Source organism: Chiloscyllium plagiosum, unplaced genomic scaffold (assembly GCF_037043375.1).
Source record: "Chiloscyllium plagiosum isolate Xiang-an unplaced genomic scaffold, Cpla_swu_hap1 HiC_scaffold_29, whole genome shotgun sequence".
Classification (NCBI taxonomy): domain Eukaryota; kingdom Metazoa; phylum Chordata; class Chondrichthyes; order Orectolobiformes; family Hemiscylliidae; genus Chiloscyllium; species Chiloscyllium plagiosum.
The window spans coordinates 45,109,020-45,135,951 of record NW_028270167.1 but is presented as its reverse complement, the minus strand read 5'-3'; the positions used below and the strand labels follow the sequence as shown (position 1 = coordinate 45,135,951).

Sequence of the window (26,932 nt, the reverse complement as noted above, 5' to 3'; positions counted from 1 at the left end):
TCAGTACTGAGAGAGTGCTGCTGTGTCAGAGGGTCAGTACTGAGGGATTGCTGCACTGTCAGAGGGTCAGGACTGAGGGAGTGCTGCACTGTCAGAGAGTCAGTACTGAGAGAGTGCTGCTGTGTCAGAGGGTCAGTACTGAGGGAGTGCTGCACTGACAGAGGGTCAGTACTGAGGGAGTGCTGCACTGTCAGAGTGTCAGTACTGAGGGGGTGCTATTGTATTGGGGGTCAGTACTGTGGGAGTGTTGCACTATCCAAGGGTCAATACTGAGGGAATGCTTCAGTATTTATCAGCTCACTGAGTTTTGGATGAACCTCAAACTGACAGATCAATCCTCCTAAATTCTGAATTATTTATATCTGCTTTAATCAGCAAGGGCTCCAGTCATGATCCCTGTGAGACCCCACTGGGTACAGGCTTCCAGTCACAGAAACACCCCTCAAACCATGACCCTCTGCTTCCTGCCACTCAGCTAACTCCAAATCCAATTTGGCAATGCTCTTTGGATCCCATGGACTTTCTCCTTCACAAACAGCTTCCCAAGTTGGACCTTATCTAAAGCCTTGTTGAAGTTGGAGTAGAATATGGCAAATGAATCACCATTCATGCATGAATGTTAGTACCGCATTGACTGCTCTCCAATCCACTGGTACCTCTCCAGTGGCCACAGAGGAATTGAAAATATTTGCCAGTGCCCCTGATAGTTCCCTCCCTTGCCTCACTCAGCAGCCTGGGATACACTGCATCTGGTCCTGCGATTTGTCTAGTTTTAATCCTGCTAGGTCACTCAGAGTCCCCTGTCTGTCTGAGCTAATTTTGTAATGTATATTACACTCCATCTCCCTGATGATGATATCTAAACTATTGCTCTCATGAGTGAACACCAAAACCAAGTATTCATTTAGAACCTAACCCACATCCTTCGGCTCCACATACAAAATACCTAAATGGGCCCTTCCGTTACCCTATCCATTCTTTTACTCTTATTGTACTCGTGAAATAACTTGGGACGTTCCTTCCATGCCCCCTCTTTGCTTTCCGAATTTTCTCTTTAAATTTCCTCTTAGATATTTTTTATTTAGAGTCCGAGAGTCATAGAGATGTACAGCATGGAAACAGACCCTTCGGTCCAACCCGTCCATGTCAACCTGATATCCCAACCCAATCTAGTCCCACCTGCCAGCACCCGGCCCATATCCCACCAAACCCTTCCTATTCATATACCCATCCAAATGCCTCTTAAATGTTGCAATTGTATCAGCCTCCACCACATCCTCTGGCAGCTCATTCCATACACGTACCACCCTCTGTGTGAAAAAGTTGCCCAGTAGGTCTCTTTTATATCTTTCCCCTCTCACTCTAAACCTATGCCCTCTAGTTCTGGACTCCCTGACCCCAGGGAAAAGACTTTGTCTATTTACTCTATTTACCCTCATAATTTTGTAATTCTCTGTGAGGTCACCCCTCAGCCTCCGACGCTCCAGGGAAAACAGTCCCAGCCTGTACAGCCTCTCCCTGTAGCTCAAATCCTCCAACCCTGGCAACAGCTTTGTAAATCTTTTCTGAACCCTTTCAAGTTTCACAACATCCTTCTGATAGGAAGGAGACCAGAATTGCATGCAATATTCCAACAGTAGCCCAACCAATGTCCTGTACAGCCGCAACATGACCTCCCAACTCCTGTACTCAATACTCTGACCAATAAAGGAAAGCATACCAAACGCCTTCTTCGCTATCCTATCTACCTGCGACTCCACTTTCAAGGAGCTATGAACCTGCATTCCAAGGTCTCTTTGTTCAGCAACACTCCCTAGGACCTTACCATTAAGTCTATAAGTCCTGTTAGGATTTGCTTTCCCAAAATGCCACACCTCGCATTTTCTGAATTAAACTCCATCTGCCACTTCTCAGCCCATTGGCCCATCTGGTCAAAGTTCTGTTGTAATTTAAGATAACCGTCTTCGCTGTCCACTACACCTCCAATTTTGGTGTCATCTGCAAATTTACTAAGTGTACCTCTTATGCTCGCATCCAAATCATTTAAATTAGATTAGATTCCCTGCAGTGTGAAAACAGGCCCTTCAGCCAAACTAGTCCACACCAACCCTCCAAAGAGTAACCCACCCAGACCTATTCCCCATATTTACCCCTGACTAATGCACCCAATTCTGCAGGCAATTTAGCATGACCAATTCACCTGGCCTGCACATCTTTGGACTGTGGGAGGAAACCAGAGCACCTGGAGGAAACCCACACAAACATGGGGAGAATGTGAAAACTCTACACAGACAGTCGCCTGAGGCTGGAATCGAACCTGGGTCCCTGGTGTTGTGAGGCAGCAGTACTAACCAATATGCCACCGTGCCTCCCCATTATGTAAACGTCAAAAAGTAGAGGACCCAGCACCGATCCTTGTGGCACTCCACTGGTCTCACGGCCTCCAGTCTGAAAAACAACCCTCCACCACCAGCCACTGTCTTCTACCTTTGAGCCAGTTCTGTATCCAAATGGCTTGTTCTCCCTGTATTCCGTGAAATCTAACCTTGCTAATCAGTCTCCCACGGGGAACCTTGCCAAACACCTTACTGAAGTCCATATAGATCACATTTACTTCTCTACCCTCATCAGTCTTCTTTGTTACATCCTCAAAAAACTCAATCAAGTTTGTGAGACATGATTTCCCACACAGAAAACTATGTTGACTATTCCTAACCAGTCCTTGCCTTTCTAAATACATGTACATCCTGTCCCTCAGGATTCCCTCCAACAACTTGCCCACCATTGACATCAGACTCGCCAGTCTATAGTTCCCTGGCTTGTCCTTACCACCCTTCTTAAACAGTGGCACCATGTTAGCCAACCTCCAGTCTTCTGGCACCTCACCTGTGACTATCGATGATACAAATATCTCAGCAACAGGCCCAGCAATCACTTCTCTAGCTTCCCACAAAGTTCTAGGATACACCTGATCAGGTCCTGGGGATTTATCCACCTTTGACCGTTTCAAGACATCCAGCACTTCCCCCTCTGTAATATGGACATTTTGTGAGATGTCACCATCTATTTCCCTACAGTCTATATCTTCCATATCCTTTTCCACAGTAAATACTGATGCAAAATACTCATTTAGTATCTCCCCCATTTTCTGTGGCTCCACACAAAGGCCGCCTTGCTGATCTTTGAGGGAGAAAGTGAGGAGTGCAGATACTGGAGATTAGAGCTGAAAAATGTGTTGCTGGAAAAGCGCAGCAGGTCAGGCAGAAATGACGAAGGATGATATGATGTATCTGGAGGTTGGTGGGGTGGTAGGTGAGGACCAGTGGGGTTCTGTCCTGGTGGCGATTTGACCCCTTGAACCTTGAATCTTGCCCCTCACCTTGCAGGACCTCATCCCTTTTTTCTATCTTTGTCATTGTTGGTACTATGTACCACATTTCTGATTGTTTGCCCTCTAGTGTAGGTGTTGAATGCTGTGCACACTCACATTGCACAGTGACGGTTATGGAGCTCTCCACTGCTCCATGTTCATTCTCTGCCACACAATGATAGTCTCCAGTCTCCCTGGGTGTAACGTGAGGAATCTCCAACCACAGCTCATTGTTGGAATGTGTCCTGTTCATTGTGACATTCAGATAGGTCCATGTCAGGTTGGAAGCTGGGAAGCTCTCGACAGAGCAGATTATCACCACAGAATTCCCCTCAATTGTAGTGATCGATAAGTTTTTAATTATGTGAGCAGAAGTAATTGAGAGATTCTGTGGTGCATCTAAAAATGAAGGAAGATAACATTGTGTCAGAACAGTGCACATCACACTGATTTTCAGTCTCTGATGCCTCTGAATTTGCATTCATTTTCCCTCTGTGTAAGTTTCTGTGTCACATTTCTGATGGAGATTGCCTGTGTAAGCTGTCATTCTCTTCCCTCAGCATTGGAGCTGCTGTCTATCTCGAAAAAAGAAAGTTCCTTTCATGTCCCCAGCATGTGCCCTGGTCAGTCACTGGATAGTATTTGATCACTAAGTGACATGGTGTGAGTCCAGACCAGACCTGGTCAATAGCTACCTGCTGGCCGTGCTTGAAAACAAGTCAACAACATTTAATTTTCTGATACTTACTTCGACAAGGAAGCCACTAGATTCAACAGTTTTTAATGAATAGAAATTAGATTTATCATGGAAAACAACACAATAGTAGAATCTCCAGTGTATGGTTCGGATATATTCTCGTGTCCAGAATTAAAGATTAAAGAGCCTGCAGAGCACACCAAATGAAAAATGAAGTGAAAACAGATCCCACTGATGTGTCAGCAATATCCCAGATGTTAGTGATGCTGTGGCTCATCATACCCATTTAATGTGAAAGTGGAAGTTTGGTTAATCTCTTTCTGACCTATTCATGACTTTATTCTGGGACCTCAGTAGATCCCAAGTGTTTTTCTGAAACTTAACTCCAACATTTAGTGACACCTCCTGGCTCCCTGGACTATTGATGGGTCTTAACTACAGCACACAACTTGTTTCCAGAATCTCACCTGAGTCCCAACTGCACAGAATAGTCAAACAGCTGCAGGGATTTCTTCCTGTGCTGCAAGCCCACACAACGAGTGGCCTTCAGTTGGCTTTTTAGCAGCAGCTTGTTCTGCATAGAACCTATTTTTGACTTCTCTTTCCCTATCAGTCTCTCTGTTTGTCATTCTCTTAGTCTCTCTTTGTTTTTGTGATCCTCGAACTGTCTAAATGACTCAAAGCTTATTGAACCCGTGTACTCACACCATGTCACTTAGTGATCTATTGAAAACTCGACAACAAGCAGCACTCTTGTACCACTGTGGTTGACAGCAGCAGCCAAAGGAATACAGTATTCCCTGAATGTTACAATATTCTCAGATTGCTGTTGTACACAGTACAATGGTTGCAATGATAGAGAAAAGAAAAAATCTGCAGTTCTCTGTGTAGGGTGCTGATTACTAAACAGTGCCTGGGTACTCTGGTGTTTTCATTGCTTCAACATAGAATGAGAGCTGGTAATGTGTGTATGTGTCTAGGTTTTATTGTGTGTGTACATCTGAGAGATGTTGCAGTCTGTATAAACTCACACGTCACAGTGATGGTTATGGAGCTCTCCACTGCTCCATGTTCATTCTCTGCCACACACTGATAGTCTCCAGTCTCCCTGGGTATAATGTGAGGAATCTCCAACCACAGCTCATTGTTGGAATGTGTCCTGTTCATTGTGACATTAAGATGTCTCCATGTCAGGTTAGATACTGGGAAGCTCTTCACAGAGCAGATTATGACTGCAGAATTCCCCTCAATTATATTGATGGATGAATCTTTAAGGAGAAAGTGAGGTCTGCAGATGCTGGAGATCAGAGATGGAAATGTGTTGCTGGAAAAGCGCAGCAGGTCAGGCAGCATCTAGGGAACAGGAGAATCGACATTTCGGGCATTAGCCCTTCTTTAATCCCATCCAGGGAAGTAATTGAGAAATTCCGTGGTGGGTCTAAAAACAAATAATGATCAGTTCCTGAGTATATGAAAGCTGAGATATCATTGCAGTTTCTTTACCCTCAAATCACAGAAGAAGTAGGCATTTCTGGTCATTGTGAAGACAGGAGAATCATAGAATTGTACAGTGCTTAAACAGTCCGGACCAACTCATCCATGTTGACCAGATATCCTGAGGTCCTAGTTTCCAACTTTTGGCTTATCTCCCTGGAAACTTATCCTGTTCCTATACCAATTGTAATACCTTTAAAATGTTGTAATTGTACCAGACTCCACCACATCCTCTGGCAACTAATTCCATATATGCACTATCCACTGCATATATATCCAGTGCTGAGAGAATGTTGCAACTTTACTGTTGGAGGGTTAATACTGAGGGAGTACCGCACTGTCAGAGGGTCAGTACTGAGGGAGTGTTGCACTGTCAGGGAGTCAGTACTGAGGGAGTGCTACACGATCAGAGAGTAAGTGCTGAGGGAGAGCCACACTGATCGATGGTCAGTTACTGAGGCGATGCTGCACTGATGGATCGGCAGTGCAGAAGGAAAGCATCTCTGTCTGAATGTTAGTTCTGTGAGAGCGCAACATTGCCATCTGTAATGTCAGTAAACTGTCTCTGCACTCTCAGTCTGAGATTGCTCAGTTGAAATGCAGTGCACAGCACATTGGGAATTTTGGGATCTTGCTGTGCACAATGTAAGCTGTTTCAGCAAAAGTTGAATGAGAGATGTCCATACTTACATTGCACTGTCAGTATGAGGGTCTGCTCTGTTGACACAGTTGGATAACTCACTCTGCAGGTGAGGGCTTGTCCCTGGTGTCTGAGTGATGGTATTAGGCTCAGAACAGAAGTATAGCTCAGAGTGACCCCATGCCGAGTGACAGTGATTGAGACTGATCCAAGTACAGCAGTTGGACTAGCCCAGGTTAAGGCAGGTGCTGTTCCATTGCACGTTGTATTGAAGATGCAGGTTAGGTTCACACGCTTTCCTGTGATAATTTCCACAGGGTGTATCAGAGGTTTATCTGTGAAATCTAACACACAGAGAATGGATCTTCTTAGATAAATATAGCATGGAGCATCAGACCAAATAGAAACCACCCTCCTACATGATAAAACATGTTAACCAGGATGATCTGCGTACTGAGGGTTAGTGCTAAGACTGGAGAAGTGCACCCTCACTGTAGCCCCACCACTCTATAGCTCACAACATGAAATAATAACACTTTTCCCAGTTGGCCAATCAGCTCCTTTATGTATTTGAAATTTGAAGAAATAGATCTATTCAGCCTATTGCGTCTGTGCTGGTTCTCTGAGCATTTTGACCTTGTGCCAATTTCCTGCCTTTACTCCATCCCATGTGCACTGTGTCTGTTTAAATAACTATCCAGACTCCTCCTAAATGCCTCAATTAACCTGACACCACCAGACTTTCAGTCAGTGCATTCTAGACCAAACAACTCACTGTGGGGAGAAAAGGCTTCCTTCATCTCACATTCATCTCTTCTGCAAAACACTGTAAATCTGTGACCTCTAGTTCTTGATTCTTTAATGTTCAGGGCCAATTTCTCAGTCTCTCCTCTGTCCAACTCTTCCCTTAGCCTTTTCCTCTCCAAGGAAACCAGCCCCAGGTTTTACAACCTGTCCTCAGAACTGAAATTTCTCATCCCTGGAATCATTCGCAGAATCCACTTCCACACCCTGTCCTCACTATGGTGTGGGATCCAGAACGACACACAATCCTCCTGCTGAATTCTAAACAGTGTCTTTATAACTTCATAACCTCCTTGCCCTTGTACTGTATAGTCCTGTTAATGAAGCCTTAAATACTATATGTTTTATTAACAGCTCTCTCTACCTGTCCTGCCACTTTTAATATCTTATGCATACGTACACTTTTGTCTATTTGTTCCTGCTCACTCTTTAGATTATTATGTTTATTTGCCATTGATTATCCAGTTCCTTGTACCAAAGTATTTCACCTCATACTTCTCTGTGTTTTCAAATTTGGCAAATGATCTGGTTATTAAGAAGGGTAAATGTCTCAAGACACTAACTCTGCTTTCTCTCCACGGATGCTGCCAGACCTGCTGAGTTTCACCTGGACAAAACCATTTGTCTTCTTTAACTTAATTTTGACCTCCTTTGCATTCAGGGAGCCCTGATTTTATTTTCCCTCCTTTACCTATTGAGGGGTTATTCGTTTACCCTGCTCCAGCCATCTCGTGGTTGAAGGTAGTTCATTGTTCAGTTCTTGTTTCTCCTGTTAATCTTTGTGGTTTCAGTCAGGGTTACAGCCTTGCTCTGTCCTTGTCCCATTGAAGCCTGCTGTCCATCAGTTGATTTTTCTCACCATGGATTCATCTGTCATTTCCCCTCTTCCATCCTAAACCTTATGAAACAATGATCACTGTCCCCTAAATGTTCCCTCACTGTCTCTTGGTCTACTGGTCACCTCATTCCCAAGAAGCAGGGCCAGCAGTGACCCCTTGCTTGTTGGGCTGGACACATACTGGTATCGGGAATTATCCTGAAAACAATCACTGCCTGTTTTCACGACTGCTATCATTGCCTACATACAGTCAATTAAAGTCCCCCTACAGAAAGATTGTATGCTATTTACACCTCTCTATAATTGCCCCTGAGATTTATTCCTTGATATCCTTCCCACTAGCTGGTGGTCTGTATGTTACACTAAGTATTGTCACTGTATTCTTCTTGTTCCTGAGCTCCAGCCAATGTGATTCTGTCATTGAACCCTCTGAAAGCTCCCCTTTCTCCAATCCTGAAATTCCCTCCTTAACAAATATATCAGAGCATCTACTTTTTTTTCTTTCGTCTCTTTTCTGAACACTTTGTAACAAGGGATAGTTAACACTCAGACATGCCTCTCCTTGAGAAAGGTGTCCATTAGTATCACATTATTACACCATAATCACCCAAGACAAATTGTGCCTGACACTTCCTGGTTTTATTACCTATAATCTGCATTCACAAACATGCAGCGTAACTCTGTTCCAGAATTCAAAGGTCTCATATTCTTACTTGGTCCCCACCCACAACTCAATGAATATAAACCTCCCCAACAACACCAGCAAAATGCCCAAAAATTCCCTTCCTACCTATGAGTCACATTGACTACAGGAAAAATGTCTCTCTGTCCCCGAGCTAAATAACCCCCTCTCGTACTGCCCTTTCACTCTTGCCTCATCTCTCCTGGTCCATGTGGGCCACCAATGGTACCACAGCCTTGTCTGTTGCTGCACTCCTCCAGGGATCCATCACCATCACTAACATCCATATGGAAAACCAGCTGGTGAGTGGGACTTCAGAACTCCTCACTACCTGCCTGTTTCTCTGAGATTGCCAGGTGTTCCCACATTCCCTATCTGCCTGCTTAGCCCTAACATGCGGTATGACCACCTCCCTGAATGTACTATCCATTTTGTTGTCTGCCCCACATACACAGCTCAGTAACTGGAGCTGCTGCTCGAGCTCTGAAACCCAGAGTTCAAACTTGTGCAGCCGCTGTAATTTCCTGCAGTTAGACTGGTCCAGACCACAACAAGTCTCCATGACACCATGTATGCCATGGAGTTGGGGGGGGGGCGGGATGGGGGGGTTTTAACTAACCGAGCTCACCTTTCTGTACCTTATACTTCCAAATTTATAAAACTTTCATTCCTTTTACCAACGTTAACTTCTTCTTGTACTATTAACCAATACCTGACAATTAAGTGGAAAGTAGGAATTCATGGATAGGTATCTGGGATTTCAATGTTGTGGCCATTTCGGAGACATGGATAGAGCAGGGTGAGGAATGGATATTGCAGGTTCCAGGGTTTAGATCTTTCATTAAGAACAGGCAAGGCGGTAAAAAAGTGGGAGGTGTGGCCTTGTTAGTCAAGGATAGTATAACGGTGGCTGAAAGAAGTTTTGACAAGGACTCGTCTACTGAGGTAGTGTGGGCTGAGGTTAAAATCAGGAGAGGAGAGGTCACACTGCTTGGAGTTTTTTTATAGGCCTCCGCAGAGTTCCAGGGAGGTGGAAGAGAGGAGTAGCAACATTATTCTGGACAGGGATGAAAGGAACAGGGTGGCCATTATGGGGGACTTTGACTCCCAAACATTGACTGGAAATGTTATAACTCTAGTACGTCGGATGGATCAGTTTTTGTCTAATGTGTGCAGGAAGGTTTCCTGACACAGTATGTCGAATAGGGGAGACCACACTGGATCTGGTGCTTGGTAAAGATCTAGGCCAGATGTTTGATTTGGTTGTAGGTGAGCACTTTGGAGAGGAATAATTCAGTTATGTTTAGTTTCGTGATGGAAATCGATAGGTACATGCCACAGGTCAAAACTTAATGATGGGGCAAGGGCAATTACAATGCGATTAGGCAAGAATTAGGATGCACAAAATGGGATGGCAAAGTTCAGGGGATGCAGATTATGGAAATGTGGAACTGGTTTAAGGAACAGATATTGCGTGTCCTTGATAGGTATGTTCTTGTCAGGCAGGGAGGAATTGATAAGATAAGGGAACCGTGGTTTACTACAGAAATTGCATTTCTGGTTATGCAGAAGAAGGAGGCTTATGTGTTGATGAGGCAAGATGGTTCAGAAGAGGCGAGGGAGAGTTACAGATCAGCTAGAAAGGATTTAAAGAGAGAGTTAAGAAGAGCATAGAGAGGACACGAGCAGTCTTTAGCAAATAGAAAAAGGAGAACCCTAAAGCTTTCTATAGGTATGTGAGGAATAAAAGGATGATTAGGGTAGGAATAGGACCAGTCAAAGACAGAAATGGGAAGCTGCTGTGGTTCTGTTCTGAAGTTGAGTGTGGACCCTGTGGAGATTGGAGAAGTGCCTAACGAACATTTCTCATCGGTTTGCACTCAGGAAAAGGAGAATATTGTACAGGAGAAGAATGAGGTACGTGACATTAGACTACAAAGGATCGAGGTTAGTTATCAAAGAGGTGTTACCAATTCTAGAAGGAGTGAAAGTAGACAAGTTCCCTGGGCCAGATGGGATTTATCTGAGGATTCTCTGGGAAGCTAGGGAGGAGATAGCAGAGTCTTTGGCTTTGATTTTTGAGTCATCATTGTCTACAGGTTTAGTACCAGAGGACTGGAGGATTGCAAATGTTGTGCCCTTGTTCAAGAAGGGCAGTAGAGATGATCCAGGTAATTATAGACCAGTGAGCCTTACTTCTGTTGTAGGAAAGCTTTTGGAATGGATTATAAGATAATGAGATTTATAATCATCTAGCAAGCAACAATTTGATTTCAGATAGTCAACATGGTTTCATCAAGAGCAGGTCATGTCTCTCAAACTTCATTGAGTTTTTTGAGAAGGTGACCAAGCATGTAGATGAGGGTAGGCAGTTGACGTGGTATACATGGACTTCAGTAAAGCCTTTGATAAGGTTCCACATGATAGGCTGTTGGAGAAAATGCAGAAGCATGGAATTGAGGGTGATTTAGCAGTTTGGATTAGAAACTGGCTTTCTGAAATAAATCATGATTTGGAGATGCCGGTGTTGGACTGGGGTGTACAAAGATAAAAATCCACAACCACCTGATGAAGGAGCGGTGCTCTGAAAGCTTCTAATTAAACCTGTTGGACTATAACCTGGTGTTGTGTGATTTTTAACTTTCTGAAAGAAGGCAGCGAGTGGTGGTTGATGGAAAATATTCAGTCTGGAGTCCAGTTACTAGTGGTGTGCCACAAGGATCTGTTTTGGGACCACTGCTGTTTGTCATTTTTATAAATGACTTAGACGCAGGCATAGATGGGTGGATTAATAAATTTGCAGACGGCACTAAAGTCGGTGGAGTAGTGGACAGTGTGGGAGAATGTTACAGGTTGCAGGGGGACTTGGATAAACTGCAGAATTGGGCTGAGAGGTGGCAAATGGAGTTCAATGCAGCTAAATGTGAGATGATGCACTTTGGAAGAATAACAGGAAGGTAGAGTACTGGGTCAATGGAAAGATTCTTGGTAGTGTGGATGTGCAGAGGGATCTTGGAGTCCATGTGCGTAGATCCCTGAAAGTTGCCACCCAGGTTGATAGTGCTGTTAAGAAGGCATACGCTGTGTTAGGTTTCATTGGTAGAGGGATTGAGTTCCGGAGCCACAATATCATGCTGCAACTATGCAAAACGCTGGTGCGGCCACAATTGGAATATTGTGTACAGTTCTGGTCCCCATATTTCGGGAAAGATGTGGAAGCATTGGAAAAGGTGAAGAGGAGATTTACCAGGATGTTGCCTGGTCTGGAGGGAAGGTCTTATGAGGAATGGCTGGGAGTCTTGGGTCTGTTCTCATTGGAAAGAAGAAGGCTAAGAGGGGATTTGATAGAGACATACAGGATGATCAAAGGATTAGATAGGGTAGAAAGTGAAAGTCTTTTTCCTAGGATGATGATGTCAGCTTGTATGAGGGGGCATAACTACAAATTGAGGGGTGATAGATTTAAGACAGATGTCAGAGGCAGGTTCTTTACTCAGAGAGTGGTAAGGGCGTGGAATGTAGTCAACTACCTGCTAATGTAGTCAACTCAGCCACATTAAGCCACATCAAACAATCCTTGAATAAGGACATGGATGATGATGGGATAGTGTAGGGGGACAGTTGAGAATCGTTCACAGGTCAGCGCAACATTGAGGGCCAAAGGGTCTGTTCTGTGCTGTTTTTTTCTGTGCTCTTTGGTGTGTTTTTCCAGATTACCTTTCTCATTTCTACCTGGAAATTCTACCATCCCAGTTCTTGTTTAAAAAGTTACATTTTTAATGCATCTGGAGTTGAAATACAGACCCTAATAGCAGTTTAACAACAATTAACTCGTATCATTCTGTGATGCCACCCTTAGACACAATATCCAGAAGCAGCCCAGTTCCCAGGATTGGTGTTTCCTTGTAGGTCTGACCTGCAGCCCCTTTAAAGTGATCATCATTCACACTGAAGACTTGCGAGTCGGTGGGGGGGGGAGGTGGTGGCTGGTGGGGCAGCCTCATTGCAAAATGATAACTGGACATAAAGAAGCTTATAGAGCACAATTCTCAGAAATTAATGCACCAACAAAGTATATATGTCACATTTGGCTGTGGAATGGATACCTGAGTTTTGTTTGTTGTTTTGACAACAATTCAAATTTACTCCCTTTGAGTCAATATTCAGACATGAAGTGAGAGGGCCTTTGAAATTAATTCCAAGAAAAATTGACAGGACTGAAGTTGGAGATCTCACACTTGGATTATGTATCTGAGGTGAGGGAGAGACTAAATCAGGTATGTGAGTTAGCTAAACACCACCTAAAGAGGGCACAGCATAGAATGAAGCAGGTGGCAGATAAAAACTTGAAATTCAGACATTTCCCCTCGGGATGACATTACCAATGGTAGGAGATTGCTTCAAAGCCAGGTTTTGTGGTCCCAATCAAATTGAGAAAAAAAAATGAGGTAAACTATTTGGTAAAGATGATGGATCGAAAAAAAATGTTTCAGGGATGTCATGTGAGTATGTTGAAACTTTACCGTAATAGAAACAGGGAACTGGAGAAACAGGTGCTAGTTACTGCCCCACAGAGTAAGGAATCAAATGCAGGTGTCATTGAGTTTGACATGCCTCAAGATACGTTAAACAATGAGGAAGTCCTTGAGGAGTGGGATAGGTTAGTGAACTATCTGTCTCAGGAGCAAAGAGTGCAGTTGGGAGGTTGGTTACAGCAGTATGCAAGAATAAAATGGGGAGGACTTATACTATTGTGCATGAGGTGGAAGTAGAGAATGCTATTCACAGGTCCAGAAAGAAATGGATGTGATGCTCAATGAAGCTATTATCGATCTGAGTCAGAGTGAGTGGAGTTTGCTGATCGTGTTAGTGCACAAACCTGACAGCACGCAACAGCTTTGTGTGGGCCATCGAAAGGTCATACTGCAACAAAATCAGATTCATACCCAATACCGAGACTGTAGAGTGAAAGTTGACAAAGTTGTACTTACTCTGCATGGTTACTGGTAGGTACCTTTATCAGAGAAAGCGAAAAGAGTCTCTGCGTTTGTAACCCCAAAGGAGCTATATCAATTCAAACTGATGCTCTTTGGAATGAAGAACCCACCAGCCATACTCTAAAGAGTCATGAACAGAGTTGTGGTCAGATTAACAAACTATGCAGTTTATCTGGATGATGTAGTGATCTTTCGCGATATTTAGTGAGTCATGGAAAGATTACACGGTAGAGTTGACAGGGCTTTTGGAAAGATTACAAGAAGCAAAACTTGATGGTAACAAACATCAAGAAAACAGACTTTGCAAAACCAGAGGTGAATTCTTAGGACATAACATTGGTCATGGAAGGTTGACCCCAAGGAATGCAAGGTGAAGGCCATCAAGGAATTTGCAAGACCAACCTCGAAGAAAGAGGTACTTCAATTTTTGGGACTAAGCAGTTACTCCCAGAGTTCCAAACTTCAGTGGTGTGGTAGCACTGTTAATAGATTTACTAATGAAAAACACAACATTTTGGTGAACAGAACAATGTGAGGAGGCATTAGAGAATTTAAAAGCAGTATTAACAACCGCACCAGTTTTAGCGACACCAAATCTTTTGAAACCCTTCAAAGTTTCAATCAATGTTAGAGATATGGAGCTGGAGCTGTATTGCTACAGGAAGATGATGATGGAATTGAATGGCCAATTGGTTACTTTTCAAAGAAGCTCAACACCCAGCAGAGAAAATACTCTACCATTGAAAAAGAATTATTAAGTTTGGTACTGGCTTTACAACATTTCAATATTTTGTGATGAACAATGTGTTAGACAGTTATGTACATGGACCACACTCCTCTTACATTCTTGGAATGATTCAAAGACAGAATATGAGATTATTTTGTTGGAGTCTTATGTTACAGACTTCTAATTTACAAATTGACCATGTTGCAGGTCATAAAAATGTGATCAGAGATCCATTATCACAGATTTAAAGGAAAACATAAAGGTAAGATTGGACAGATTCCCATGTTTTATTTTTATGTGTATATCAGAAATTAACTTAGATTAATTACCTATGTATTTCCTTATAATGGGATTAAGAATTAGAAAAAAAAATGAAGCTATCATTTTTATAATGGTAGTTCATTTTTTTCTTAAGGGTGGAGGTGTCATGAAGTCATACTGCACCTTTCAGAGAGAGTGAATACTGTTCTGAAGTGAGAGCTTAGAAGCACCTGTGTATATAAATATATGGTAGTCTCAGAGTGTACTGACAAAAATGAAAATATGTAACATATGGCTGTGAAATGGATATTTGAGTTCTGTTTGTTGTTTTAACAATTTGAATTTAACCAATTAGTTTGAATTATGCCCCAGGATACGAAAACCCAATCAAGTTTGAACTTATTGTTTTGCCAACATCAAGCCAATGAGATGATCCAATGTTAGGGATATAGAAATACAGGCATTTTGAAAACTGCCATCGAGATAGATGCAAGAAATTAGGAAACACTCTCTATCAATGATACCTTTTTATATGAAGCATATTCACAGTAAAAGAAAGAAGATGACCATGGGAGATCTTCAGTTAGAAGAAAAAAGATACCAAAGACGACAGCAACTGTGTGATTTTGAAATTAAGTCCATGTAATTTTAATAAGTGTTTTAATGGAGCAGTATATTGTTATAGAATTGGATGCAGGTAATAAGCAATGAAGAAAAAGAGGGCCTAGGGTTGTGAATAGTTATTGTTTAATGTTCACTTTTAGAGTTAAAGAATAAGTTGATATCATTTTCTTTAAATAGTGGAATTTGGGAGTTCTCTGTCACTCATATTTTAACAGATAATGAAGCGAGGTGAGCTTTCCTAGATGTTTTAATTAACAGAGGTGTTCACCTCCATTTTGTAACACTGTAGCCTTTGTAGATAAATCTAATAATAAAATTGCTAAACTGTTTCAGTGGAGTTTGCTCATTCAACCATATGAAGAATTATTTACATGGCCAGAACAGACAATATGATAATATTTACCAAGGGTTGATGGGTCCTACAACTATGGAGAATTGCTTAACAGTAATGTGAGCTGTGATTCACCTGATCATTACTGAATGTCAAGTAACTTTGGAAAGGATAGAAGTAAATATTTTAAGAGGGATTAGTGGGAAAGTTTATTGCTTTAATTAATGGAAAAACTTGGTTGGAACAAATGGGACATAGGTACTGATAGTGTTTAGCACCACTCTTCTGGAGATGGTTGCTATCTTCCATGACATCTGTATGTGTCACTGGGAGAACAAATCTCAAAAATGTGCAGAAGGCTAGTCTTTTTCTCCTGCAAATGGAAGGAGACACGATACAACAGGAGAACCTACACAGATCTCTCTTTCAGTGAGAACCTGAGAAAGTCCCAGATATTGGTATTTCTGACAATCTCACCAACCCTAAAAGCTGGACTCTAACTTCTACTCAAAGAGCTAAATCCAACTAACTTTCCATCTGTCTGAAGTTTGGCCTGAAGTTATTCTGTCATTCAACAATGGACAGTATTTCAATCTCATTGATAATCCTGGGGATTACAGACCAATCAGTCTTACAGCTGTGCTGGGCAAATTATTGAAGAGGATTCTGCGTTTGTGATTACTTAGAAAACCATAGTTTGGTTAGAGATAGTCAGCATAGCTTTGTGAAATGCCGATCATATCTCACAACCCTTATTGAATTATTTGAGGATGTGACAAAACACATTGAAGAAGGTAGATCAGTGGATGTGGTGTGTATGGATTTTAGCAAGGCGCTTGATAAGGTTCCCCATATTAGGCTCATTTAGAAAGTAAGGAGGCATGGAATGCAAGGAAGTTTGGTTGTCTGGATACAGAATTACAAGACAGAGGTTGGTGGCAAATAGAAAGTATTCAGCCTCGAGCTCAATTACCAGTGGTATTCCACAGGGGTCAGTTCTGGGACCTTTGGATTTTCTGATTTTTATGAATGACTTGGATGGGGAAGTGGAAGGGAGGGTTAGTAAGTTTGCTGTTGACATGAAGGTTGGTTGAGGGGTGGATAGCATGGAGGGCTATTGTAGGTTGCAACGGGACATTAACAGGATGCAGAGCTGGGCTGAGAAGTGGCAGATGGAGTTCAAACTGGAAAAGTGTGAAGTGATTCAGTTTGGAAGGGTTACAAGGTTAAAGGTGGGATTCTTGGAGGAACAGAGAGATCTTAGGTTCTACATCCACAGATCCCTCAAGTTGCCACCCAAGTTGATAGGGTTGTGAAGAAGGTATCTAGTCTGTTGGCTTTCATGAGCAAGGGGATTGGATTTAAGAGCCGCGAGGTTCTGCTACAGCTCTATAGAGTCCTGGTTAGACCACACTTGGAATATTGTGTTCAGTTCTAGTCACCTCATTATAGGAAAGATATGGAAACTTTAGATAGGGTGCAGAGGCGATTTACCAGGCTGCTGCATGGACTGGAGGGCATGTCTTATGAAGACATGGTGTGGGAGCTTGGGCTTTTCTTATTGGGGCGAAGAAAGATGAGAGGTGACTTAATCAAGGTTTTCAAGATGATGAGAGGCATAGATATAGTGGATAGTCAGACTTTTTCCCAAGGCAGAAGCAGCTATCATGAGGAGCATAATTATAAAGTGATTGGAGGAAGGTTTCGGGGAGATGTCAGAAATAGATTCTTTACACAGAGAGTTCTGGGTTCATGGAATTGCACTGCCAGTGATGGTAGTAGAGTCAGGGGACATTTAAGCAACTCTTGGATAAGCACATGGATGATAGTAAAATGTAGGGTATATTGGTTAGTTTGATAGTAGGATAAAATGTTAGCATAACATTGAGGGCCTATGTTCTGTGTTCTATTAAATCAAACCTTTACCCTAGTGGTACAGCGCGTGGAACAGAGTGATAATTGAGTCACGAAATGTACTGACACTAATTAGCACACCCGCAAAACTGGTGCAACAAACCCAAGGCTGAGCAGTTTGGCACTGAGTGTTGGGTCTGAACTGAGCAATTATTGTATATCACTGACCTGAAACATAGAGCTGGGTTACAGGGTAGTAGCTGTATTTATACGTTCCCCCAAATTCTACTCTGAACAAATAAGGTCCTGCATCTTCCTGTCTGATGTTGTTTATAATCCGGGAACAGTCTCCATCGTTCAGGTCTCCAGACAGCCGGGTCCGATGTCGGAAATGTGGCAACTCTTTGCTGTGATCCCGGGAGTGAAAGGCTATCGATGATGTGACCGGTTTCTCGTTATTAAACCAGATTCCATCTCGACGTTGACTAGCCAGAGGTGAAGGATATCTGTAACGACATGGGATCTGTGCACAGGAACCTTCCTGTACTGTCACCTCAGGTGGTGTGTCGATTTCCCACTCTAGTGCCAGTCCAGCTGGGGAGAGAAATGTCAGTATTTAGCACTGGAGAGGCTGTAGATCCAATAGACTCAATATCCATTCCCTCCATCACTTATGCACAGTAGCTGCAGTAAGGACCAGCTACAGGACACACAAGGAAGGAGTAAAATACTGGACACAGGAATGGACAAGTTCCTTGTACATTGGCTCATGGTAATTACAGTCAAGAGTATATGCTGGAAAAGCACAGCCGGTCAGGCAGCATCCGAGGAGCAGGAGGATCAACAGTTTGGACATAAACCCTTCATAATTACAGGCTCCCAATCTAATTTATAACACTCACAACATGAGGGTGATGTGCAGAAGGACAGTGTTAATAATGGGATTCAGGAAGCAGGCAATCACTTAGAGGGCAGTTTGAGAACAATGATGAGATAGAGCAGAGGGACAATAAATTCAGGGTAAGTATGAATCTATGGCAATACATTAGATACAGATCACAGAAACAATCCATTCAGCTCAACCAGTCCACACTGCTGTTGCTACTCCACTTAAGCATCCCATCTTTCTTCATCCATGTCTAACATTGACACCCTCTATCCCCTTCTCCCTTGTGTGTTTATCCAGTGCCCTCATTATGGACATTGACATGATTCACCTCAACTACTCTCCATGAGAGGGAGTGTCACATTCTGCGCGTACTCAGTGAAGAGGTTTCTCCTGAATTCACATCTGGATTTCTTGTCTCTGTCAATGGTCCCTGGTATATCCCACAAGATGATGCATTCTTCCCGAATTCACTGTCTCAAATCCTCTCAGAATTTTAACAGCATCATTAAGATTATCCATCAATGTTATGGAACAGGCCAGACTCCACAAAACATTTCAAGAAGGTAGCCTTGACCCTAACTTTGCTAGTTGTTTTAAGCAAGTGGAGAGTATATATTCCAGGAGAGAATCATCTGGTCAAACTACTTAGTTTTAAACAAAACAATTTACTTACACAATGGTGGCACGGTGGTACAGTGGTTAACACTGCTGCCTCGCAGCGCCAGAGACCTGGGTTCAATTCCCGCCTCAGGCGATGTCTGTGTGGAGTTTGCACATTCTCCCTGTGTCTGTGTAGGTTTCCTCCGGGTGCTCCGGTTTCCTCCCCCGATCCAAAAATGTGCAGCTTAGGTGAATTGGCCATGCTAAATTGCCCGTAGTGTTAGGTGAAGGGGGGATGGGTCTGGATGGGTTGGGCTTTGGTGGGTTGGTGTGGACTTGTTGGGCCGAAGGGCCTGTTTCCACACTGTAAGTAAACTAATCTAATTACTGAATGAAACACAAACAACAGAATAATTTGATCCTCACTCAGTTTCCTTTATAAGGTGCACTCAATGTTGCTTTTAAAGGTTCAACTATCAATGGAGGAATACCAATACTTTATCCCCAGAGAGCAAAATTGTGAATTTTTGATTTCTTGTCTGCTTCCTGTTTCAATGTATGCTGCGATACTTCTAAATGCTGTCTAACCAACTCCCCAGCTCTATTTAATTGTTCCCTAAAATTTGACACAAAATCCAAATATGTGGTCTCTGAATTCTGACTTAACAATTTCTCTTTAATCAATTTTCCTCTCACTTCATGCCTAAAATCTAATTCAAATGGACTGATTTTGGTTGATTACTTTTATGCATCTCTGATCGCAAAAGCCACAAACGGAATTCCCTTATCTCAATCATATGGATAGCCTTCAATGTCTGATACCTAGCACTCCCAGCAATTCTGGATGGTCCACAGTATATTTGAATTGTTAGATTAGATTAGATTAGATTAGATTAGATTAGATTAGATTAGATTAGATTAGATTACTTACAGTATTATTCCTAAGTGTTTGTTATTCCCAAACTGTACATAACTTTCTTGATTAATTTTGATGTGAAGTTTGACCCTTGATCTGATTGTGTCTCTGTCAGTAGTCCGTATCTCGTGAAAAACTTGAGTAATTCCTCTACAATCCTTTTAGTCATGATATTGGGTAATAGAATAGCTTCTGGAAATCGAGTCAACATTTCCATTATTGTTAACAATTACTGATTTCCACTTTTTGTTTTAGGTAGGGGTCCTACACAATCAATAAAGACCCTTGTAAAATGTTCCTCAAATGCAGGAATAGGTTGTAAATGTGCAGGTAAATGTGGTTTTCCAATCATCTGACATGGTGACACGTCTGGCAAAATTCAATTATTTCCTTGTGCTCGTGATATTGGGTAATAGAATAGCTTCTGGAAATCGAGTCAACATTTCCATTATTGTTAACAATTCTGATTCCCACTTTTAGTTTTAGGTAGGGGTCCTACACAATCAATAAAGACCCTTGTAAAATGTTCCTCAAATGCAGGAATAGGTTGTAAATGTGCAGGTAAATGTGGTTTTCCAATCATCTGACATGGTGACACGTCTGGCAAAATTCAATTATTTCCTTGTGCAGTCCAGGCCAGTAAAAATGTTTTGGTATTTTACTTTGCATTTTCTTCACTCCTAAATGACCCCCCTTCTGGTAGTTTGTGCACCACTCACAACACGTCCTTTCTATAACCTACTGGCAGTACAATTTGATGAACTTCTGCCCTTTTCTCATCTGCCTGAATGCGTGATGGTCTCTATTTCTTCACTAACACATCATTGTTAAGATAATAACATTCAGAGATTCATTTGCATTCCTTTTCTGTGAATGCCTTTTGATGCAATTGCTTAAAATTTTCATCTTTCTGCTGTAACCAAGTTAATATATCTGAGCTAAAGATGTCTGCATTGTCATCTATCTGCTCCTGTTTTGTCTCAACCATCTGATCAAGCAGGGTCTCTGCTCAATCTACTTCAACATTCTTAGCTGTACTCTTTGATCTCTCCTGTTTCAGCTGGTGACTTTATGACCTCATTACCACACAATGAGGAAAAATTCCAGGAATATGTGTCCTGCATTATTTCAGTTGCCTGAGTTTCCACTAGCTTTTCAACCACAGTAGGTAGCACCCCTACCCACTAATATCAGCTATATCATTAGCAAGGACAAATGTTATTTCTGGAGCTGAGAGTTCGTCCAGTATTCCTGTGACAAATTCACTATTCATCACTGGACACTCTAACCTCGCTTTACATAATTGAATGTTTTTTGTCTGCCTGTGATTTCCCATTACTAGTACCTTTACTGGCAGTAACCCTTCACAAGTACATGTCTCCTCATCTTATTGCATCACAGACGGAGAGGATCCTGTGTCTCTTAATATTATGACCTCTTTACCTGCTGCTCCAGGCCTATGTGAGTAACCTTTACCTTTGCAGGTATATGGGTTAAGAAGATCTGAACCAACTTCCTCCTTAACCAACCTCCAACCAGATTGTACATTCTGGTACAGCTTTATAGCCTTCACTGTACTTTCTGTCACCACTCCAACAGAATTCACTGACTTATCCTGTATTCCTTGAGCTGGCTTCCCATGGCTTCTCCTAACCAACCAACAGCCTACTTTATTGCAGTGAAAACCTGGGAGCTTTTTAACTTCTCTGTCCCCTTCAAGGGTTTACTTTTTACCCTATGGTAAGTTATCCTGATGATCTTCACCGAAATCTATCTTTCCCTTTCCACGTGAGGATTTCTATTTTTCTCCAGTTTCTATCCCTCATGGACTGAAATTGATTCTGGAAGCCAAATGTTAACTTATGGGCCAACTTACAACCATCAGCTATTTCAGATATTAGATTAGATTAGATTACATTACATTACATTACAGTGTGGAAACAGGCCCTTTGACCCAACACGTCCACACCGACCCGCCGAAGCGAAACCCACCCATACCCCTAAATTTGCCCCTTAGCTAACACTATGGGCAATTTAGCATGGCCAATTCACCTGACCTGCACATCTTTGGACAGTGGGAGGAAACCGGAGCACCCGGAGGAAACCCACCCAGACACGGGGAGAATATGCAAACTCCACACAGTCAGTCGCCTGAGGCGGGAACTGAACCCGGGTCTCAGGCGCTGTGAGGCAGCAGTGCTAACCACTGTGCCACCGTGCCACCCTACTAATCTTGCCATTTTAACTCTCTGCTTTTCCACATGTGTTCTCCCTACTTCAGAAAGTGAATTTTTGAACTCCTCCAAAATAATTGTCTCTGTAAGAGCATTGTAGATATACTCTATTTTTAATGTTCTTATCCACCTGTAAAAATTACTTTGTTTGATGCTTTCCAATTCAATGTAGGTTTGGCCAGGGTTCTTATTTAGATTCCTGAAATGTTGTCTGTAGGATTCTGGCAGAAGCTCATATGCACTTATTATAGCTTTCTTCACCTCCTCATATACCCCAGATACTTCCTCTGACAGTGATGTGAATACCTCACTTGCTCTACCTACAAAACCCACAGGGTCACTGGCCACCACATTTTTTAGCCACTTTTTCAAGTGAGATGAAAAAGACTTCCTCATTCTTCTCATCAAATTGAGGCAATGCTTGAACCAGGTCTTTGGCTCCATGAGTTTGTTCATCCTCAAACTCTTCCACACTAAGCTTGCCTTCAACCTTTATCTCCAACCTTGTAAGCTGACTTTCCTGTCTAAGTGCTAATTTTTGAAGTTCAAACCTTCTCTCTTTCTTACTTTCCTCACTCTCCTTTTGTCTCTCTTCTCTCTCTTTTTCGTTTCCTCTCTCCTTTGCTTTTCATCATAATCCCTTGTATTTTGCCTGTAACTCAAGATGCTTCATTTGCAATTAAATTTTATCCATCTCGAAAGGTTCTGATGGTGTTTCCAGCAAATTCAAATGCTGAGCTACTGCTATAAATATCTCTCCTTTGCTCATGGAAGGAGGCAGTTCCAACCCCAGCTTGTCGGCTAGTTGCAGCAGCTTGGCCTTAATCACCTTTTGTAAAAGCCCCAAGGTCACTTCTTCCACCCAGAGAAATCTCTGGGTGACTGAAAGAGCCATTGCTATCCCAAGCACTATTTAAATCAACTGAATTCAACACCCAGAACAAAAGACACTAACACTAACACTTGCTGCCCTTGAATCTGATAACTCTCATCCCAATTTGGAACTAAAGAACAAATCCCGCAAAGAGCTCTGGACCAGGCCAGACCCCTTAAATCATTTCAAGAATGTATCCCAGGCCCTAACTTTGCTGGTTGTTTTAAGTAGGTGTAAGGTGGGTACTCCAGGAGAGATACAGTTGGTCAAACCATTTAGTTTAAACAAAACAGAATTTATTTACAAGATTTCTGAATGAAACATAAGCAACAGAAAATGGAATACCGAATAACTTAACCTCTCCAAAACCCAACAGATCAAATTAATGATGCTGTTCCAAATACTTTCAACAATCGCCATAAACATCCTTTGGCACAAATGGTAAAATCAAACTCAAATTCTTAGAGGATAGAAGTCAGAGACAGAGTAGCAGCCTGTAGACCCAGGAGCTGTTCTTCACACTACTGCTAAAAAAAGCCAACCAGAGAAAAGCTGAGCTGGCAGAACTGGCCACACCCCTTTCATTGTACAAGTGTTTTTATTAAACTTGAAAGCGTCTGCCTGAGGCAGTATCTGTTAGCTATTATCAAACTGGCCCTAAAACCTTTTCAGAGTCTGTGTCAATTACAATCTCTCTGAAAAAGAAAAGCCAAGGACAGCAAAACTTTGTTAAAGGAGCAACTTCATCACATCAGTTTTTCTGCCAGCAAGGAGCAGTCTGTTAATCCTTTCCTGATGCATTGATCCACATATTTCTGAAATCCACTGTATTAATCTTTCCTGCACTCTCTCAAATACCCTGGGTCTATTTTATAATGTGCACATCAAGACTGCACACAGTACTCCAGATGTGGTCTGACCAGGAATTCGATTTGGGTTTAATGTAGTGTTCCTACATTTCAATTGTATCCCTTTGGAAATTAAGTGCAGTGCTCAGTTTGTTACTTTGTGGCTTCACTCATCCATGGAGCAGTGATGAATAATTGATATATTTGTTCAACATGAACCCTGTTTTCCACAACTCCACCTGACTGACACCTTCCACACACCTTCCTATTTTTCCTGCCAGTGTGTGTTCATTGTTTTTTGGTGGATTGTACTTGATTATTGTTGAAAAGAGAGACGTACTTTTGAAGTATTTCACTTTGCACTCATCAGTCCAAATTTCAAAGGACACCACAATCTAGACTGCATGAAGAAATGTTCCCTATATATTGATAGGCAGAATGTAGTGCCATGGAATTTACCAGGGAATAATTATCAGCTCTATAAAAAAAATGGAACAACTGAGGATGCTGTAAATCAGAAACAAAAGCAGTAATTGCTGGAAAAGCTCCGCAGGTCTGTCAGCATCTATGGAACTGAGGAAGGGACACTCAAACTGAAATGTTAACTCTGATTTCTCTCCGCAGTTATCAATGCAAGCTTTTTAAAAAAAATTGAAGAAGCCACGTTGATTCTGACTGGTCGTGGTGTTACTGGATACTGAAAGGGAAACAGTGTGGATGCTGGAAATCTCAGCAAGCTTTGAGAAAGCTGGTGAAATTCAGATCAACTGAGTGCAGAGGGAAACAGAGTTCACAAAGGAGTCTGAAATGACTCTTCAGAACTGGAAGGTGTTGGAAAAGAGGCTTTCTTTCATAATTTTGGCAGAGCTGTGGTGGGGCCAATGACATCGAGACCCAATGCACTAGACAAAGGGGTTGGTAATCAGGAGAACAAAATCTCAAAAAGGTAGAAATTAAAGTGTAAGAGGGAGAGAATTAGTCCATGCTCCACATTGCTGTATTGTTGATTCTGATGTAGCATTGGAGACTGACTGGTTCCCAAACTCAGCACTGACCCCAATCCTGCAGACAGTATGAAACACTCGAGCAAGGTGCCTCTAGCCTGAGCTCTGCATATGTTGAGAGCAAAGGTAAATTGGGAACTGAATGTTTGACACATTTCTTCACTGAGTGTGTTTCCTTTCCTCTCTCTGTTGGTTATCTCACACCCTTCCTGGTTTCTATCACAATGAGAATGCAGAGGAAGTGTGACACTGAGCAGCCTGTGTATTTTAGGAGAAGTGGGCAATTGTGTCAAAAATCAACAAAATACACAAGTTTCAGAAAATTGCACTCAAACATGTCGCTTCAGAATAAACATCATTCCCAGTTTTTATCAAAACTCAGACCCATGACTGACTCATGGTTCACTGACTTCCATTGGTTAACAAAACTTCAGCTTCAGGATAATCACCATTGATTTCCCGTCCTCCCCCTCCACTCACTGCCTCTGTAACCCGCTCTAGACCTACAATGTACATTGAAGATCTCTGTCCTCCTCCACTACTGTTGTCAGATGAGTAGCTGGTGTATATCGGTGAGCACAGGGTGATATGTGACCTGGATTTGATGTGAGTGTGCGCACTGGCTCACTGCTGAATTGTTCCCAATCAGAGCTCAATAAAGACGTCTTTGTAAAAGATTAATCAAACAGCAACCTGACCAAGTCGATGGTGACATTACCTTGCAGGAGTGACAGCAGGAAGTAAGATTTCCCAATCATTGTCCTCTCCTAGATATTTCATTAGCTTCTCCCTCGCAAGCTCTGAAAGGGAAAGGAGTTAATGAGACCTCACTTTTTGTCTGACAGCTCTCAAGTTAGAGTTAGAGTTAGAACATGACAACACAGTGCAGGCCCTTCAGCCCTCAATGTTACACCAACCTGTGAAACCAATCTGGAGCCCATCTTACCTACACTATTCCATTCTCATCCATGTGTCTATCCATTGAATATTTAAATGCCCTTAAAGTTGTTGAGTCTACTGTTGCAGGCAGTGAGTTCTACTACTCTCTGAGTAAAGAAACTACCTCTATCATTTGTCCTATATCTGCGACCCATCAATTTAAAGCTATGTCCACTCTTGCTAGCCATCACCATCCAAGGAAAAATGCTCTCACTGTCCACACCATCTTCCGATCGTCTTATATGACTCATTTAAGTCACCTCTCAACCTTCTTCTCTCTAACAAAAATAGCCTCAAGTCCTTCAGCCTTTCCTCATAAGACTTTTCCTCCATACCAGGCAACATTCTAGTAAATCTCCTCTTCACCCTTTCCAAAGCTTCCACATCCCTCCTATAATGAGGCAACTAGAATTGTATGTAATACTCTAAGTGTGGCCACATCATAGTTTTGTACAGCTGCAACATGACCTCATGGCTCCAAAACTCAATCTCTCTACCAATAAAAGCTAACACACCGTATGCCTTCTTAACAACCCTATCAACCTGGGTGACAACTTTCATGGATCTAGGTACATGGACACTGAGATCTCTCTGCTCATCCACACTACCAAGAATTTTACCATTAGCTCAGTGCTCTGTATTCCTGTTACTCCTTCCAAAGTGAATCACCTCAAATGTTTCCACGTTAAACTCCATTTGCCACCTCTCAGCCCAATTCTGCAGTTTTTGTGCCACTATTTACAACTCTACTGACCTTATTGTCATCTGCAGATTTACTAATCTATCCTTTTGTGCCCTCATCCAGATCATTTATAAAAATGACAAACAGCAGTGTTCCCAAAACATATCTTTGTGGTACAACACTAGTAACTGAACTCCAGGATGAACATTTCCCAACAACCACCACCCTCTGTCTTCTTTCTTTTCTGATCGAAACTGCTAAATCCCCCTCAATCCCATGCCTCCATACTTTGTGCAATAGCCTAATCCGGGGAACTTTATCAAACACCTTACTGAAATCCATATCCACCACATCAACCACTTTAACCTCATCCTTCTCAAAGAACTCAATAAGGTTTGTGAGGCACGACCTAACCTTCACAAAACCCGGTTGACTATCCTTACTTAAATTATTCCTCTCTAGATGATTATAAATCCTATCGCTTATAACCCTAAATAACACTTTACCTACAACTGAAGTAAGGCTCACTGGTCTATAAAGGGTGTCTCTACTCCTCTTCTTGAACAAAGGGACAACATTTGCTATCCTGCAGTCTTCCAGCACTATTCCTGTAAACAATGATGACAA

The 26,932-nt window shown here is 42.2% G+C and overlaps 1 protein-coding gene across 1 annotated transcript in view; it reads right to left on the bottom strand.

The window, feature by feature from the left end:
- The window catches only part of LOC148142288 (myelin-associated glycoprotein-like), a 281,958-nt gene extending 256,516 nt beyond the window's left edge, over positions 1–25,442 (bottom strand). Inside the window, 3 exon segments of the mRNA XM_087976614.1 lie at positions 6,252–6,545; positions 17,548–17,913; positions 25,403–25,442. Of these exon segments, the coding sequence (XP_087832740.1) occupies positions 6,252–6,545; positions 17,548–17,913; positions 25,403–25,442 (700 nt within the window).
- Between the last annotated feature and the right edge of the window lie 1,490 nt (positions 25,443–26,932).